At 43.8% G+C, this 19,996-nt stretch overlaps 1 protein-coding gene across 2 annotated transcripts in view; it reads left to right on the forward strand.

Annotated features, from left to right (window-relative positions):
- Nucleotides 1-19,996, forward strand: part of CTBP2 (C-terminal binding protein 2) — a 318,873-nt gene that overhangs the window by 243,295 nt on the left and 55,582 nt on the right. For both annotated transcript variants that reach the window (XM_055800577.1, XM_055800514.1), the window contains one exon: nt 12,393-12,552. In XM_055800577.1, coding sequence (XP_055656552.1) covers nt 12,495-12,552 — 58 coding nt within the window. In that variant the 5' untranslated portion in view covers nt 12,393-12,494. The remainder of the gene's footprint in view (nt 1-12,392; nt 12,553-19,996) is intronic.

Consider the following 19,996-nt stretch of genomic DNA (forward strand, 5'->3'; position numbering starts at 1 on the left):
TAGTAGCGGCAGCCATTCACCAGACCTATTTCCCGAGGAGGTTTTGAAGGTTCAGCATTTAAGTAGCTACAGGATAACAAAGGAATTTCTTTCTCTGTGCTCCCGGTTGAGCCGTTGATTGCAGGTTTTAAGGCCATAGAGAAAACATTAGTGTTGGGCAGGTTTTTTTTTAAAGCCTTAGGCGCATGTCACCTGCAAAAGCAGTGGGACGGGAACTCAAGAGTACAGAATAGACCCGTTAACCTTCATTCTTGCAAATAAAGCCTGCTACCAGCTTTGGGAAGAAATGAGAGAGGGATGCTCCTGGGGTCAGATGAGGTCCTGGGGCAGCAATGGGGGGACCCTGGGCTTGCATCTGGACAGTCCTCGTACCTCACCCTTCCATCACCCCATGGCTGGTGGTGGGGCAGGAGGAGTGGGAGACAGACCAGTGGGCGTGCGTGGAGGCAGAAGGGAGGAGAGAGAATTTGCAGGGTTAAAACAGGAGGACCAGCGGCCTATTTTTAACTGCAGTTTTGAATGTGAAGTGTCACCAATGTTAAAAAAAGCTGCTGGTAAATGGTGGGGAAGATGCATGCAATAGTGGAAAGCCAGCTGCAGCTCTTTGAACTGTTCGCTGGTGTTTGTGAAGAGGCTGTGAACACTTGGTTAGTGTTAATGTTTTAATTTTCCTTTTCTCAGCCTGAGGTCTCCCTAAACAAGCGACTTTCTTTAAACTGTGCTTAGCTGTCAGCCTCTCAAGATTATTTTTGTTCTTCAAGAGGAAAAGAAGGGAGAAATGTAGATATTTGTGCACTTTCCTATTACACTCGCTTTCTTCACATTCTCTTGGAACATAAAATGTTTTCCTTTCCTTTTTTAATGCTGAAAATTGGACGGTGATTTTTCTGGCTAATTTCCATGTATTTCTCATACAAGATTTTAGCCTTGATCTATAATGCAGGCCTGTGGCTGTTCTTGCTAAAAGTTTGGTCCCGCTGGGGCTTTCATTATAAATCCTTATTTTCAGTAGCAAATTGCTTTCTGCAAATGTCACCTCTCGGAGCCGGCCGGTTTGGGTGGGTAGGGGGGCAGCATCCCCACACCATCGGGCCCCGCACCCCTTGGCTGTGCACCCACAGCTCCCCAGGATTTGGGAACCTGGGGATTTAGTGTGCTTGCCTGCTCGCAGCATTAAGGCAGGAGGCTGGAGCCATTGCAGTCTATCATGTCAATGATCCGTCGGATAATGCATCCCCAAGTAGTGGCTGTTTCTGTCTATTGTGTCACCGATCTGCGCATTAAAGGGACCCGAGTAGGTGTTGCTACAATAAACCGTAACAGCTCTATAGGAGCCGTCACAGTTCATTGCATCAATAATCTGTGTATTAAGGCATCCCGAGCAGGCCTTGGCACACAATGGACTGTTATGGCTCCAGATGAGCCTGTGTAAATTTAGGTCAATAACCTGAGTGGTGTTAAATCCCAAAATAACCTTGCTACAGCAAGCTGGCATGGCTTCTAAGAAAGATGTGTAGATTATGCAAATGTGTGTTTGTTGCAGAGGATACTCTTGACTTACCACTAAAGGTTAGTGGCAGGAGAATTATTTCATCTTATTTATTACTGTTATCTAACCTCACTCCACTCACTTGGCTCCCTCCTTCCCTCTCCTTTCACTCCTCTGGAAATTAAACTGTGTGAGCAATGCTGGAAGAGCAGTGAAGGTGAGATGTGGAGGGAGAGACGGGGATGGAGGGATGGGAGGAGTGGGGAGGAGGCAGCGTTTTGCAGTTGAGCTGCCCCAAAGCTACCCTGCATCCTGACGAACTCTTTCCCATGGGACTTCATGGAAAAACTGTCACACATTTCCATCCTGACTGTGCTTGTGCCTGACCCTGTGGAGCTCAGTATTGTCTGGAGCATGGGTTTTGCATGAGGGGAGCCCAAAGAGCAGGAGGGTCCCCCGGGGCTCGCCAGACCCTTGCTTACTCCAAAAGACATCCTCCATCCTCATCCCTGACCTGTTTCTTGATCCAAGCCCTCTTGATCCTTGATGCCCCAACATCTGGCTGGGCTCCTTCCTCTCCACCGTGCTTGGCATCCTTCTCCTTCCTTCATTTCTCATCTCCCTTAGACAAGGCCCTTTTGTAGGTAGGTTGTGGGGAGAGGAGTGCCTTCAGCACAGGACGGCAAGACCCGTTTGCATTGTGGGTGTACGCTTGAATGGAGACGTAGCCTTGAACTCTTGAACTCTTTTTTTTTTTTTTTTTTTTTTAGAGTAGAGCTGCTGTGTGCTGACAAACAGGACTCACTCCGATGGAAAGAGACTGTATTGTAGGAGCAGATCTTAGACCACAAGAAATGGGGTTTTCCACATTTCATTCTGAGACTTTCCATTTGAGATTTCGCCAGCAGTTGGGCAGCAAAAGATGAATTAGCTGAGCTGTTAAAGGTATTACATGTGTTTCCCCCTTCAGAGACTTGTTAGAACATATCTTCTTCAGTGATAGTAATAAGTGTTACAAACAAAACCCAGTTTTCCCCTTTGAATATTCCTTTACACAGAGCATCATCTACATAAAAAAAAAAAAAGTATGTTACACAACAAGAATAGCTTCAGGCTATTTTATTTTATGTTGCTAAATAAGTCAATGCAGATGAGGACTTTTTATGTAAGAGTGGCTTGTAAATATAAGCACTGAGATAAGGGCAAACTAATTCCAAAGATTTTCTGGAGACAGAAGAGTGTCACCTCTCCTTTTCACTATTCCTGGCCCAGGCAGAACTCCCAGGAGAGGCTCTAGGAGATTTGATAAAAAAAAAGCTTGAGATATCTGTGATATAATGAGAAACACAAGGAGTTTGTTCCCTAGGGGGAAGTTCAGTGTGCTAGTGAGGGGCTGAGTCTCCTGGTCTGCTGGGGCATGAGGGGCTTCACCTGTGCTCTTCAGGTGAGATGGGTCCATCCTGAGTGAATGGCAGTCGGTGCTTATGGTTCCTCCTCTGGCCCTCACCTGGGGCATGAAGGTGTGGGCTGGTGTGCACCACTGTGATCTTTCCTGGGATATGGGCATGTGTCCCCTAAGGAGCTGGGCTGAGGCCACCAAGGTACGTACCATCCACAGTACACATCCGTGCTATTGCCCTGCAGTAGCGTTTGGTTGCTGTGCGACAGGACCCAAAATGAATGTCCCGTGCTGCTGCTCATTGCTGGAGCCATTTGGGTAAGATGTAATTGTCTGATCCTGATCATGGAAGAATTAAGAAATTAAGAGTCAGAGGTAGTATTCAGACTTGGAGACACTTCAGTCCTACATCCTGTAAACCTGTAGGTGGGCTGTGGTGGCTGGCATGAGGGTGCTGTCATGTTCCTGTCACGTCAGCCCACTGATGCAGCTGCTGGTTACGCAGCATACAAGGTGGGCACCGCTGTGGGACTGAGGTGCCTTCACAGACGGGCTGTGAGGGGGAGATGCCATAGGGGAAGGAAGAACTGTACTCCCTGAGTATCCCATGTGTTTGCTTGTAAGGGTGCACTCATCTAGTTGCTTCTTCATTATTTCATTTTTTTAGGAGTGATACAGAGCCAAGGACTTGAAAGAGTTGCAAAGACAAGTGGTCTTGGTTTTAGTGTTGGTCCTTTAGCTTGGGCACCCGAAGGAAAGCATTGATATCCAGGGTCTTTCTGGTAGTCTTTGTGTTGCTGTACTTGCTGTTTTGAACTTTCGGTTAAGGAGGAATTCAGGAGTAACTTGTGAGTATTGTGGAAGTATATACTACGTACAGATGTTTAATGCAACCCCGCATAGGCGGGAGTGGCGGGTGCCGCAGTGGTGAGCGGTGGCCAGCTCTGTGCTTTTGGCCAGAGACCGGCGAGGGAAGTGGGCTTGGTGGGCCAGCGGTACAGAGCTGTGGGGACGGGAGGAACGCGAGGCTTTACGGGGGGCACAGGGTGCATGTGTGGCAGGAAGGGGGTATGGAGGTTGGGAGGATGTGGCTCTTGGCCACATGAAGATGTTGGTATGCAGCTCTTACTCAGGAAGTTTGGCCACCCTGATTATAAACATACGTATATTTGGAGATGTACAGCAAGATATCTGTCTCTTTCCTTATTTGATTTGTATTTAGATGGAGGGAGGAAAACCACCAAAGCAGGGAAGTGGGTGGCTTTGTGTGGTTTCGTAGCCAGCAGAAGCTGTAAACGGTTTAAAGTTCACTTTTAGCATTATAGTAGTAACTAGAAGGAGACGTCTGAAGGTAAGTGGTAATGTCCTACCTCTTGGCAGTGAGGAAGCTGGATTTGCCTTTGTTCAGAAGCTCCTGAGGTGGATGAGCTCTCCCCTCTAGCTCCAGAGATGGGTAGTAGTGCCATGGTACAATTTAAAGAATATTCTTGGTTAATCGTTTTCAAACCTTAAAATACAAACTGCTGTTTGTGAGAGTAAAAAGGTTTGCTGTGTCAGAGTTAGCAGCGGGGAAGAAGTGCACAGAAATAAACCAAACCTTGGAAGCAACAATAGCTGCACACCAAAAGTGTTTATTTAACCAGGACTTTTCATAGCTGTTTCATCTTATTTTCCTTTTGTCCTTGCTCTTGCTTGCTCATCTATATACAGCATATGGAAAGGATGAAAAGTGGCAATTACTAAATGAGAGTAGACAAGAAACTGTTCTCCAGCAGCTGAGATGGGGGTTAGAGATGCTGTTGACAAGCCGTTCACTCTGCAGTATAAAATGCCCTCTAATGGCCACGTAACTGCATAACTCATCTGACAAACCAGCAAACAGTCATTTTTCTTGGGATTTCTAATTTGGCTACGCTGATTTTGGTACAGGAGCAACTAGTGGCTTGAGTAGAAGAGAGCTTTTGTTTATGCAGGTGCACAAACATTGAAAGTTCACCTTGCTCCAGCATTAATGTTTGCAATTAGTAAAAATAAATTACAAGTAATTTAAGGAACTCTGGTAAAACATAGAATGAGATTGTATTTTTCAGTATGGCAGGGACCTTTGGAGACTATATGATTATTTATTTACCGTTTCCTCTTGTTTTATTTGAAAGGTTAAGGGTAGTTTCCCAGCCAGTTATGAGCTATGGCAGTATCAGTGTGTGTGTTATCAGCATCAGATACTTAGAAAAACAAGATAAGAGAGGCTGAAGGAGGCCCATGATTAATTAGCAGATGGATTAGGCACTCTTGAAGCTAAGTGGATAATTTGGGTTCAGCTCCTGGATATTGTTTTGCCCACCACCAGGCCCCTGAAGGCTGTCGGTGCAGGGTAAGCAGAGCATCAACCTGCTTCACTTTTGATGCCGGAAAGAGAGATGACAGTTATTTTCTTTAAAGCAATTTTCTTGCTGTCTGTTTGCGTTGCTTGTTTGTATTTTAGCTTTAGGATTGAATGGAGTGCCAGTTCTGGTATTTCCTAGTTTTACTTGAAAACTCACAGAGGGTTCTTATTACCTGACAAGGGAGCATGCCTGACTCTTCTCTTCTTGAAGTCAAGAACTAGTCACTAATGTTGAAAAATAAAATTGGGGGGGGGGGGTAAAGTTGAAAAATAAAATAGGTATCTCGTTCCTCTCTCTTTTGTACCATGACTATTGTGGCAACTTGCATATTGACGTTCCAGTAGGTCTTTGTAACATCTTTCTGGCTACCAAGAATCCAATCTGTAGTGCAGTTTACCTGAAATACAATTCTTAAAGAAACTTTAAAAAATTCCAGTTTCAAACAAAAGCCTCATGCTTTATGCATCAGTATGATGGAAAGGAAGGAAAATGCTACAAACCCATATGTCATTTTCCTTTGAAGGGCATATATATGTATAATTGTGATTCTTTTACTGAGTCAACAAGCAGCTTTGATGGAACAGAATTGATGAGGGATACTCGCCGTGACTTTCAAGGGCTGAAAGGAATGCAAGATCCAGCCCTCAATGTCGTCTTTGAAGCCTTATTATTTTAGCACAGTCTGTATCTTGTTGCATAATGTTTTAAGATGTGGTCTGCATCATTATGTAGCGCATTTAATTTAGCAACAGATGTGCAGGCTCATATGCCGTTATGGTACATTTTGTTCACTCATATAATAGCAAGTTCCTCAAAATTGTTACCAGTTCTTCAGCGCAAGACTCCTACAGCATGTTGTTATTCTTTTCTGCATGGTGAAGAGCAGAAGAGCTCTTTATTTGCCATCAGCAGGTGCTAACGTGGGAGTGCCAGCTCTCTGTGAAGCAGGTTTAACCTGCTGCGTTACTGCTTTCTCTGCAGGGCTGCAGCACCCAGCGAGTGCACTTTCCCCAGCAGGTGGGGGACAGCGCAAGGTAGGCAGTGGAGGGGCAAGACTTCAGTTATTAGGTTTCTGGGCAGAAAAAAAGGGAGGCACCTAGACAAATAATGCTTATTGACACCCACGGTGTCATCTAGTCATTGCCACAGAGAGGCTTAATGCAAAACATCGCTGAACACTCTGTGGCAGAAAATTCATACTGGTAACTAGTAAAAGTTATTAACAGTGGTTTTGTAGTGAGGGTCCATGGGGGGGGATGCACGCTGCTGGGAGCCTGGCACTAAGGTAGTTCTCCCTGAAATTGGAAAAAAACCTTTTTGTTTCTCCTGGCATCCTATTTCCCATGCAATGGCTGAGAGCATTTAAGGTAGTGGGAGAAGTCTGAACCCTGGCCATAGAGAAATAGTGTGATTCCTCTTCCCAAGTGTGAGGGTTTACATACCTCAGGCATTTAAAAGAAAATAAATTAACTTAGATTTTCATTAGCCATAATAAATAATATGTTTGTTCTCACTACTCATATAAATGTTTAATCCAGTTTTGGTTCCTGCTGGTCTGTTGGGCTTAATGGTGTCTTGACATGGTGAGTTCCTGTCGTGGTTTAACCCCGGCTGGTAACCAAGTACCACGCAGCCGCTTGCTCAGTGCCCCCTCACCCAGAGGGATGGGGAGGAGAGTTGGAAAGGAATGTAAAACTCAAGGGTTGAGATAAGAAGAATGTAATAATTGAAACAGAATAAAAATGAAAGAACAATAATAACAATGATGACAATAACAGTTATAATGAAAAGGGGGAGGGAAAGAATAAAATCCAGAGGGAAAGGAAGAAAGACAGACGTGGTGCAAAATGCAACTGCTCACTACCCCTCGACCGATGCCCAGCCAGTGCCCGAGCAACGGTCTGCCCGCCCCGGCCAGCCCCCCAGGCAGACACTGCACGCGTGACGCCCCGTGGTATGGAACACCGCTTTGACCAGTTGGGATCAGCTGCCCTGGCTGTGTTCCCTCCCAATTCCTTGTGCCCCTCCAGCCTTTTTGCTAGCAAGGCCTGAGAAACTCGGAAGTCCTTGACTTGGTGTAAACAGTACCTAGCAGCAACTAAAACCATCAGTTCGTCATCCACATTGTTCTCACATCAAAGCCAAAGCACAGCACTGTCCTAGCTCCTGAGAAGATAATTAACTCCATCCCAGCTGAAACCAGGACAGTTCCGCATGTTGTTTTATTGTGCTTTAAAAGAAAACATCCAAAAAAAGGATCTCCGAAAGGATCGTGTTGCCTGTCCCTTCCCTTCTATGTGCTTCCCTCCTCCCCTGCAGTCATGCCAGGGCTTTAAAGAGAGGAAAAGGTGATGGGGCCTGATCAGGGGCATCACGCTTAAGGATGTGCTGCTGGCATAGGGAGGAAGGATGACACAGTGTTCTCAAAGTGTTCCTCCTGCATTGTACTGTCTCCTTTGTCCGCTTCCCTCCCCTGTCATTATCTCTGTGTGTCTCCTTCTTTCTTCTCTCCGCGTTGCCTTTCTTATGCTGAACTCTGCTTCCCAGCCCCTCCTGTCCTCCCCACGGCAGCTGCCGATGTCTGAAATCATCAGCTGTGGAAATGGCCAGCTAGTTCAGCACAGTTACCACCTGGTGATGCTAATGCAGGGCTTACACATTTCACAGCTCTGAGGGCTGTTCTTGCGTTCAAATCTCAAATCAAGTCCAATCGAACTTTGGAAAACTGGATCTTAATGCAAAGGAGGCTGCAGGGAGAGCTGTCCTTGGCATTGACAGACACTAACTTCATGATTATGGACCACTTGGGCATCCTGGTCTACTTCCAGCTGGGAGGACTGTTGTCCTGCAGTAATCACATGAACAAAACCTTCTCTGGGAACCTTCCCTTTCCCAAGAGCCTAGGAAATGTCCAGTGGTATCATCAAAGCATTTGGACTGAATTTTCCCTTACTTAAGTAAGGAGTTGTACATGTGGAAACCTAATTTAGATGTGAGGAAGGATGGAAATTTTCCTTTGCTTGTTGGGAAATGGGAGCTTTTGCAGTTTGTGGAGCTAGGAGTTTTCTGTAGTAGAGAATCTCCATTTTGTTGTTGCTGTATTTCATAGAGGGTAGAAAATGTAGTCAGAAATTGTGAGCAATGGGTTTCTGACTCCTCTAAGAGTCCCGGAGTGCGTGCATGCTCTTTTTGATCGTTTAGAAAGATGCTTGTATTTGAAGTTAAAGAGGAGTCCCACTTAACCCACGACCATGTATTCATTGGCAGGAGTGGTGCATTCGTACCACTTGTTCACACACCTCGAAAGGCACCAATTGCAGTTTTATCACCTCCTGGCCGACGAGCTGCGCCCTGGGCAGGACTCACAGGTACGGTTTCACAATGCTTACCAGAGCCTGCGGTGCTGCAGTGGGGCTGTGCCCTCGCATCGGCTTTGGCTCATCGCAAAACAGGGTGTAGGGAACACCATTCTTCTTTCCCAGAGCTGTGCACAGGGAGGGAATGCGTGAGACATGCTTTTCTCCGGAGTGTGCTTAATCACCTGCTGGGTGCTGCCCTGGTTTGATGGCAATGCCTGTGATGGATTCTCTAAAATAGATGTTGCCCATGTTTGTGCTCCTGTGCTACCTATGTACACCATAAAAAGATGCTGAAACGGTGCTAGTTGAGAGAGAGCTTAGAAGACAATACATTCTTCATAAAGCCACCTTTCTCTTATTTTTGTCTTAACAGGGCATTTTATTTTGCCAAATCACCTTTTCTTTCTCTCCGTTTTCCATCAAAAGCAGGAAAAATAAGCTCTAAAAGAGCTTTCTCTGCTCTCATTTTCTGGCTCATGGATTGTGGTATTTAACAGGCAGTATTAAGAAGCTATTTAAATGTGTCACATCAGGATTGTTTTTTTCCTAAAATTTTGTATTTAAATATGTCCCTTCTTTAAATAAATAAATAACTGCTGGGCTATCATTGTGTCCGAGGGTTTTCAAGAAAATTTACATTTTGAAAGACACTGTTGGAGGCTAACATGGCCATGCAATTACTGTATGTAAATCACTTCACTTGTTTCCTAATCTTGCTGAAGATGAAGTACAATTTTTGTGCATGCGCCTCTCTCTCCCAAATTTCCTTATACAATGAGGTTTTCTTGTATTTTAATTGCTGACCATGATTTTTGTTCTGCCTAGCCTGATTATATTTATTTTATTGCAGGGGAAACTTAGCCTTGCAATTGTTTTGAGATTGTGTTGGGTGTAGAAATCATTGAGGGTAGATTGAAGTTGGGTGTGCAACCAATTGCGTCCTCCATCCCACAAATGGAAGAACTGCTTTCTTAATTACAGCATCATATGAAGGCTAGGGACTATCTGCTTGTTTCTGTGCCCTGCACATCTGCTTTTCTCCATTTTATCCATCCCTGCCAAATCCTGCTCAGCAGCTCCTGCCACATTTTTAATAAGTCTTCTGAGTTGGGCTTTTATTGCTGGTTGATATCGTGGACACCTGTCAGACAAAGATGGAATAGTTAAACATCATTAGGAAGGAGTTCATTCATGGGCATTACATTAAGCTGTGCGGGATTCTGATAATATGAGCAGTAATTTCTCTGATTGTTATTAGTTTCTTTTGTAGAAAGTTTTTCTCCAGGGAGTAATGCAGGGAATTGAGATGGCAGGAGAAAAAAACTTTAATGGAAACGTTTGTCCCCCAGAAAATGCACTCTGTCAAAATTAAATACAGTTTGCATATTGATTTTGTTTGGGAAAGAAAGGGGAAAAGAGTTGCAGCCTCAACATAATGAATCATTTCAGCATTTTCAGAACAAAATGCTAACTTTTTCTCCCCTGACATGACTTTTTAATAACCTGGTATTTCTCCCTGAAATTGGAGTGGGATGTAATAGACGTAAAAATTCATGTGTATGCTTTTAAATGTTGATCATGGAAATGCTTTTAGCTACCGTGGCTTTAGCTACACTAACAGTTTAGGTTTTGTTGTAAGAAATATTTTGACTGTAGCAAGTGTCTGCCTCTGGAATGGAAGTTTTCTGCTTCTTTTAGAATGGTGCATTAATTATTAATGTGAGTGGGAATCGTGCTCTTTAGCATCCCTATGTTTAAAAAAAATCAATTAATTATTGCTATAAATCTCAGAGATTATGCTGCAGTTGCGCTGCTGGGAAATTGGCCATTAACTACCAGGAAATCGCCTATCTTCCCTTAGTCAGAATTCAGTTGTACCAACACAACCCTTTTCCTTTTATAAATTAACTCTCAATGTGATGCATAATTGATAACCATTTATAATAATAACAATAATCTCCATGAAATTGTCATCTCAGTACGCAGCGGCTTTGTTAGAGCCTTTACCCCTCGCAAGCTCAGCCTAGGCTATTGCATTTGTTAACTGTGTTTTCTGGGAAGGTATTGCTTCACTGGCGTGTTTTTAGGAGAGCTGTACGCTGTTGCAGAGGAATAAAATGTGAGGTAGAAACACCTGACTGGACTATGTGAATATGAAGAACCTGACGTGTTTTGAGAGGATGGGTTAATTGTTGCTATCACGGCTCTACAGAAGGGGAGGCAGAAGGTTACAGACATTGCCCAAGGTCAACTTTTGGACATCAGCCTGGATTTTCCTGGTTCGTGGTGTCTTCTTCTCATCTGTCCTATAGTACATGAACCTGGTGGTTTTTTACTTTGTTGTAAACATTTTGTTTGCAAATAAGGCAGTTTGAATAAGTGGTATCAAGTTTATGGTTGTTGCTGGCTTTTCAGACTTTATTTTGTTAACCCTTTCTTGTACTTTGTAGGCAGGGTGGTTGAGACTTCGTGGCACGATACAGATGGCCACTTAGGAGAGGATTTCTTGCTGTGCTTGAGCTTTTCCCTGTCTTCTTCCTCTTCTCTCTTTGCAAGGCCTCCAAAAATGTGGTGGTGTTTTGCTTTGTTTCCAGAAATCATAGCTTTGCACTAATTCTGCTCTTTTGGTGCCTTTAAGTGGGCTTAAAAGGGTAGTGGATGGCTGGTGGGGGCAGGAGCCTCTCGAGCAGGATCCATCCCTGGAAGGTTTGTAGCACTTAGCGTGGTCATCTATCTTCACCTTAAAATAGAAACGGGGATATTGATTCACTGGTCATATAGCATAACTCGGTAAAAAATCAGTGCATGTAGCGCTGAATTGTTTGAATTCAGTTGTCAGCATGACGTCTTTTCTTGTATGTCACGATTCATGAATGCTGCTGTGGAATCTGCTTTGAAAAACTCGTACCTGGATTTTCCAGCAAAGCTGTTGGGTAAAAGTGCCACAGTGGCACATTCAGGAGCTGCAGCCTGGGCTCAGGTCGGAGCGTCCGGGGGTTAAACACACCTTTGGCGCTCTGGCAGAAGGAAAGCATCACACCTGAGAGGATCCGTTTAGGGTCTTCCTCCGTGTCACCAACATGTAGACAGCCTGCAGCTGTTATGTCTCTTTGTAGAGCATTTCTTGTAAGTTAGCCACACATATCACTCTATGGATTGCTTTATTTCATTAGCATTTAGAAGCGTGTATGCTAGAAAGAGCAGAGCCCTGGCACCCAAAGTTTAATGTGAGTCCTTCAAGTCTGAAGGTAAGGACAGGCTACAGTGACAGCTGGAATATGGATCAAGGTCTAGTTGCAAATTCAAGGTCCATTGATGACTTTTACAGGGCAAGGCTTAACCAAGACATGACAGGGGTTTTGTGTGTGTGTGTGTATGTGTGTGAAAGTACTGGAAGAGCAAAAGCTCCTTCTGTTTTTCATACGCTCTCTAAGAATCTTTCAGTGTCTGTGAGCCTACAAAATAGCTTAATGGATTTTATCTGCTAGGAATAGATTTTTAAGACAGAAATAAAAGTAGGAAGGCCATACAGTGCTTCAGCAGTTCTTGTGTACAATGCTGTTTTTTCTGATCACCAGGAAGATAAAGGAGCCGGCTGTAAGCCTGACGTGCAGTATAAGATGTGTGACCGGTGGGATGGTGGAGTTGGCAGTGCTAAACTCACAGCTGTCCTTTCCGAAACCCTCTCTGCTGTTGGGGATGGGCAGGTCTCACCTGACATGCTGGAAACCCTAATGAATCCTTCCCTTTCTCTGCAGGATCGACAGTGGCGGTATGCACGCCAATCCCTGTGATTTTTCCTAAGTTCCTGGGGGAGTGCTTTGCTTTTTGAATCAGAAAGTTACAAAATACCATCAAGAATGGCACTTGTGGATAAACACAAAGTCAAGCGGCAGCGACTGGACAGAATCTGTGAAGGTAAGAGTACACTCCAGTTTTTCTATAGATGCTGACAGATGGGTAAGGTAGAACATCTAATTTTCCTTGTCTTTTACAGTGCTTAGACATAAAGAGACCCAGTTCCAGGACTAGATCCCCTGTCCTCTCTGTTGGCTCATACTGTTCTTGAAACACTGAAAAAGGATATACTAGTTACTCATTTGAAAGTTATCTGTAGTCCTTGTTAATAGTATTTTTGTTTCATTACTAGGTCTTCTCCTTTTATCCTTTATCCTTTTAGACTGAAATGGTCTAGTCAGTCCCAATTTGAAACATAGCTTAAATTTATACTGTCTTTAGAAGAGGGTTGTGCTCTGTTAAATGTGCTGCTTTCTGGAGGTCTCCTCCAGCCAGAGAAAGAGCCGGGACACAGAGGCTGGTACCGTAACTCTTCCTTCCCTTCCCACTCCAAGCAGGGCCGGTTGTAGTGTCCAAGACAAGTGTCACTCGAGGCGGTGAAAGTATACGATCTGTAATGTCGACTATCATCCTATAAGAAACAGATGGAAAATTTAAAAGTTGTTGTTGGAGTATTTCTTATGGTTTTGGACATATTGTTGGCACAGCATTTCTTTCATTGGTGTGTGGTGATAAGGCGGATTTGCTGTAACTCGTTCTTTATTAATAGTGTGTTACAGTGTCACAGCACAGCTGACTTCTATCCTTTATTTCAATTTTCTAGCAGAAAAAGTTTTTTGGGTAATGTTTTCTACTGCAGCTCGCATAACTACATTACTTATGATAAAAATCAAGTGATGGCAAACAAGCTCTGACATTCAGGTGTACACTCCAATAACTCTCCTGTGCAGACACACTCCTGCAAGTTTTACCATCAGCAGCAAAAGCAGAACAGAGTGTTATTTTTAGGAAGAATATCTGAAGTTATGTCTCTTAAAGAGTTCCAGTGTTATCTGCTCTTAAGGAGATGGATAGTGGCCTCAAGGTTAACAATGTGCAGTATTACTTGACTGCCAACGAGGTGAAATAGGTTTTGCTCGTGGATGAAAGCACAGAGCTCACAGAGGAGTTGTACCACATCTGTTCGAGCAAAGTGGGGCTTTGCGGAGTTTTTAGCGAGTGTAAATGCTGATCAGCAGGACAGGGTGTTTTTTGCCTTGATTTTTGTGTGTAGCATATTGCTTACGCTAGTATGCCAAAGTAACGCTCCTTTGCTGTTACTTTAAACTTGTCATGAGTTACTTAGCTCTGTTAATTTTTGAGGCAGAGCAGAGAAGATGAGAACTAGGAGGGAGTATCCAGGGTACACTGCAGTGTGGAGCTGCATATTTCTCCTATTGAATGTCATAAACACTCAGGTGTAGTACGCTATCTCATCTTCAAAATTTACTTTGAACTTGACTTAAAAGCGTTGTATCAGCTGAGCCTGGATTTTCAAAAGCTGCCTTCCCGGTTTGATGTTTACTATCAGATCTAGTTGCTGAGTGTACAAGAAATTCGAAAGGATCGTACGACAAACCTGCTAACAGAGCTTTAGATGTGATTGAAGTTTAGATTATTTCCCTCTGATATATGAGCTTTTTTCATCTTTCTTGGTTAAAAGATATTCTTTTCTAATCTGTAATGTGCAGAATACAACTTTAAAGTATACTTTGTCATTTGCCACTTGTTTTCTGCATTGATTGAAATGATGGGATTCATCGTTGTAAGACACTTGTGTTGTATTTATAAGTAACAGCTTAAGACTCAGTGTAAACAACATGGTAAAATTACCTTGAAAATTGCAAAAAGCTTAGGATTTGACAAAACACTAGCCCTGTAGGACACCAGTATACTATACTGGCATCTCTGGTGGCTATTTTTTATTATAGGCTCCTAATCTTGGATTATAGCATAGCAAAGCATTGAAGAGAGGCCATCCCAGCTGCTGTGAAAACACACTTTGAAAAAGAATGAGCATTTCTCTTTGTTTTGTCTTAAAAGTTATAAGGAGTAGTCGGTGAAAGATGAGGAGAAATTAGGGAACTGCTTCAGCAGACTGAGGAGAGGAGTCTTTGCTAACAGAATGGTGTTCAGTGAGAAGAATCTCCACTGTTCCAGCAAGCTGAGGGCAACGTGGTCCAAAGAAGTTGCTATTAATGAGTTCTTGTTCTGTGGATGCACTTGCACAGTTTTCTCTTTAAAAAGTGAATGGGCTACAAAGCTACTTGATGAAAAGCTAAATGTTTTGTGGTATACAGGTGGATTTCTGTACTTTTTATGAAGTTGTATATACTGTACCATCCCGTTTACACTTTACAACACAAACCCTTGGAGGGTTTGCTAGGAATGGACTTCATTTCCATGCAGAAGGATGGTAGTAGGTCTGGAGGTGGAATATCCTCAGGCTACATGTTGTAATCACTATCCATACTGCCGAATGGATTCTCCTTCATACAGGCTTACTAAAACATGTTGAAGGAAATAGCTTACAAACTGTTGTGGCATTAAAAGAGTATATTAAAGAAGCTGCAGTGTTTGTATTACTCTCTTAAACATGCATCTGGCATGGAAAAATAATCCAAGACATACAAGGAGGTGGTATCTTTGAAAACACCGGCTCATAGACTTTATAGGCAGGTTTATGAGTCTTCCAGGGAGAGAAGCAGTTCAGTCTTATTGCATTACTCAGCTTGACCAGTTCCTCTGTTTTTTTAATATATAGTTATGACGTCTCTGTATGACGGAGTTACTTTTTGCTCCAAGCAAGCTGTCTTGAAGAGGTGAGCTTTTGGCACCAGGTTACGGATTTTGCTCTATAGAGAAATACAGGTGGGACAAAGGAGATAAAGGAATTTTAGGGCAACAGCCTGCAGTAAAGACTTTTAAGAGTAGTCTGTTAAGAATTAAGCAGGTTTATGATCCCATCCAAATGAAGCTAAGTCAGTGTGCTCATAGTGATCGTGGCTTAACTGTTTCTTTCTTTTCTGGTTGTCCCAGAAAGCTTGGGTGCCTATTCTGTAATTGGATCCATGTGAATGGAAAGATGTACTCAGTGAATGACTGGGGCTTTTGAAAATAATATATGCAGCGTGGTTTACATAATTCCTGTTTGTGGAATTGTGTCTAATTACGTAGTGGGTCGAAATATGCTTTAGAGGCGGAGCTGCTGGTGCTGTGTTTAGTTAGACTTGTCCAGCACACCCTAGTTCAGATCCTGTTCCCATTAGCTTGTAATTCTGCCACATTTAAAATTTGTTTGAGCTGAAATTTTCCATTCCATGATGAGTTTTTAGCTCAGGGTGAATTTAAAAAAAAAAAAAAAAAAAAAGTTCCGGCAAAAATTGGGAGCTGTATCTGAGTGGGAGATGGAGAGGGATGTTGGTTTTGCTGCGTTCGAAACAAAGGAGAGCTGCGGTCCTGCAGCCATGCAGTGTGGAAGCTGCTGTGCCGCTGGTCTGGATAAAAGGGGTCTGAATTTTGCAGCAGAGTTGCTGTGGTGTGAGGAGTGTTCCCATTACTGTTGTCAGATTTGGGGCAATTTCTCAGCCTTTGAAAGAAATGAAGCGAGCACAGGTAACGCAGCTGAGGGTCGTGCCACATGCTCTGTAACACTCCTCCAGGTGCAGAGGTGGCAGGTGGGGGGGGGGGCACCTCTCACATGTCTGCAAAAGCCGAGCAGCAGGATTAGGTGAAGATGAGTGCAGAGTAAATCAGAGCAAGGAGGCAGGATGGAGCCTGCGCGAGGAAGGGGAGAGCAGGAGCTCAGGGAACTGGCCCTCAAACTTCGGTGCTGCAAGAAATAAGGTTACCCTTCGATCCTTCATGACCGTCCCTCATTTTAATTTGTTACGATGGTCTCCAGTTGCATGATCCTACAGGCATGTGTGTTATATGTCTTTGTCTTGTAAACCTGGCAGGTTCCTCCTGCTCTTCCTCGGTGCTCCCAGCCTCGGCGGCCTCCCTCTGGGCAGCAGAGAGTGAGTGTGGCTCCAGGTTGAGGAGGACCCGTGGCAGGCCCTGCGAAGATGACAGAATGTAGGCAAGATGTGCACTATTGCTAATATGCTGGGTTTCTTGTTTTTTCCTGTTTATCCCTTGCCGTTTCATGGAAGGGAAGGTTGAGCCACAGAATCCAGCTGCTGACAGTTGTGTCTCTCCCTGGCAGCACCCTGGTCAAGGTGGCTTGTTGCAGCCTGCAGGAATTTCAAACCAGCAGCAGCAATAACCCTCAGGGCAGAAGCTCACCTGCCTTTCAGTTAGAAAACAACAACAGAGGGAGATCAGGTGTAGGTTTTTTCTGTGCTACCTGTGGTAGAACAAGGTGTCTAAGAAACTCCAAGCTCAGAAGACCATGGTAGTCCTGGCACATGGCATCCATCACTCCTGTGGGACTCCAGTGCTCACACAAGGCATTCCTGTGCAAGGCAATGAAGTATCACTTCTGCTGCCCTGCCTGCTGCTTGCTCAGCCATTCTTTATCCTGTGCTTCTGTGAATATGGTTTAAACAAATATTAAGTGATACTGGGTCTAGACAAGGAGTGAGGAGTAGCTGTGCAGTTGCTGGCAGTGTCTTTGGGAACAGTCTGTCTCGGAAGCCAGAGGAGAAGGCGCTATGGCAGTGCGCAAGGTTGTGTTGTCTTTTCCTCACAAAATGCAGAAACTTAATGGGGACAGGGCAGGAGTGGTGGCACATCTAGGGTACAGGATGGCAGTGTCTTGTCTGTGTGTAAAACACAGGTTTCTTAACACCTCTGAATTCCTCTCTGATGATCCCAACTGCTGCCTCTGCTCCATACCATTGCAACTGTGCTAGCCTGCTGCCTTCAGCACCAGTGCCATGAAATTTTAATGCCTGGCTTTATAGGTTAAAGTTTGCGCTGACATTTATGAGTCAGTTAAGCTTTCAACACACGCCCCAAAAGTGGCAGCGCTGAGATGAACAAGAAGCAAAGAGAAAAAATAATTGCAAGGCCAAGTGAGCCCAGACATGTTCTGATTGAGTTTTTGCTTCAGGATTTGTCATTATCCAGTGGGAAATCATGTCTTATGCGTCAGTTTGTGCCACCAAAGCTCTGTACTTTGCAAAATAGCAGAACAGTTTGCACTGCCAAACAAGCCGCTCATATTCTTTGTTTTCTTTCAGGTCCTGTGATATGTCTAATGGCTGATAAATGCCAGCACAGTCACATAATACTTTTCAGTGCTTAATGCATGAGTCTTTTGGCTTTTGACTTACTGATTAATATTCTGAGTGGCACCCTAGTGTCATCTTCAGATGAGGCTTCTCTGGTGCTACCCATAATTTATAGTTCCTGTAGGAATTACTCAAGTATTTCCCTTCTGGTCCCTATAATATCTATGTGTGGTGTTGGACCTCCCCATACCCTTGTTTATCAGTGGGTGTGGGGCACCATCGTGGGTACTGATGCCTCTTGGATAGGTCTGAGTCCTTTGATGCAATAGTTTGTCTTGAAAACCTTGAATCAACACCTTCCTGTGATACACGGGCCAGTGGCGATGGTTGTTTTCTCTCTGTTCTCATCTTTCCCCACTGATTTTGTGGCCATTCAAAGGAAAAGGAACAGAAGCCCTTGAGTGATATACTTGCATTTTCAGGCTGAAGCAGGAAACTCAAGATGAACTAGGAGATGCCTTTGTTCCTCCAGCAGCCAGTTCAGTTGATTGCTCGTTATCTGTTTGTTTGCGGTGGTGCCTGCTGTTTGCTGGATTTGGACCAAGCCCTCATTAAGGAGGGTATCTGCTCTGAATTGCACACAGCATAGAGCACCTGATGGTTAAAATAAAGTACATACGATCTGAAAAGGAGCTGACGTCAGCAGCTGCTGCACAGAGCAAAATCCATGCATCCTGCAGCAGTTGGGAGACGAGGTGGCCCTAGTGCTGCGTATCCGCGCCCGTGTCTGGTCATTGGGCTGAATTACTGAGTTGGGGAAGCTCTCCCAGCTGCAGTTGCTGAACCATCCATAAACAACCCAACAACAAAATCTGGGGAGTTTTTCTGTGCGGTTAGCAGTCCAGGTTTCTTGCAGGCGGCCTGGAGGGTTTCTGTGGAGCACAATGTGAGCAAAACAGGGACTTGAGGTGGTGGGAGAGGTGTGGTAGCACTGGTGGGAGTCTAAAGCTGGCTTGTTTTTTTGCAAAGGTGAGGAGGGGTCTATGAAATGGAAGAGGGAATTTGGAGAAGGAAAGGATGGTTTCATCATTAACAAAATAACCTCAGCTGTGGCTGTGTGAGGCTGGTTAAGTCGTTTCAAGGGTGGACAGAAGAAATTCAGTATTCCACATTTTCACCTGTGATGGAAGTCAATGCAAACCATATCCAGTAATATTGGAATAAATATACTATGTAATGCTAAGTACTCTGGTAAATTCAAACCTGGATCTGTGGCAGGGCTGGGTTTTGCCTGCTGTTTATTTCGGTTTCTCATCCATAAAAGTGGACTTAATATTCACACTGTCAATTATAGCTTGAGGTGAATTTCCTTATAGTTAAAAAAACCCACAACCAACCCTCAATAAAAGTGCCCCTGAAGAATTGTAATGGTTCTGACTTTTCAGCAGTATTTGAATAGTGTGTCCTTGAGGTCTGGGCTCACATACCACTAACAGCAGAATGCGGCATAAGTTCTCTTTCAACAACTACAGTCCATTTGCGCTAAAAAATAGAGGAACCTTGCTCGTAGAAGCAGATGGGAAAATGTACTTAAAAACTACAAGACAGTCAGAATGAAAGTTGTACAAGCAACCTGAATTCTGGCATCCTGTTGGTTTCCAGGCCTTAGTGTTTTGTTAACATAGTATTGTGTAGGAAATAATCAGTTTAAAGACATTGTGGTACATGTAATGCCAGAAAATTATTTGTTTCAATGCTCAGCATCACTCTTCCAGGCACATCGCGTGTGTGAGGGTCTCACGTGTGACTGGGCAACTCTGGAAAGTGGCTGCCTCCAATTCTTGCTCCTTTGTTTAGCGTAGCAGTGGCCAAAATCAGTACGTTTGATATTTGGGTGGAGGAATTTTCTTCCATTCTTGCAAATTTGCATGCCAAGTATCATCTGATAATACTTATTTTTACTGCTTAGAAATAGAATTTTATTATCTCAGGAAATTCTTATCACCACTAGTCATTTGATGAGAAACAATGAGTTAAAGATGATATCAAGTGTGGAAGAAACTGCTTGTCCTGAGTAAAAGTGACTTGTTTAGAATAAATATAGACCTTTTTTTTTTCCTAGCAGACTTGAAGTTCTTTGTTCTGTGAATATAAAACACAGTACAGGGATCCCACCCCCCCTTCCCCAATAAAGCTTTTTATGCTTTTTTAGGAAAAAAAAAGTTTCCACCTCAAAGCACATAAACTATCAGGCTTTTAGGGAAGGGTTGCTTACCACATTTTGCCCAGAGAAAAAGCAATGTTAGCTTGTCAGATCCTCTGCCGTTGCAGCCTGTGCTGATTTATGC

The sequence above is a fragment of the Falco peregrinus genome, chromosome 1, assembly GCF_023634155.1.
Source record: "Falco peregrinus isolate bFalPer1 chromosome 1, bFalPer1.pri, whole genome shotgun sequence".
NCBI classification, from domain to species: Eukaryota; Metazoa; Chordata; class Aves; order Falconiformes; family Falconidae; genus Falco; species Falco peregrinus.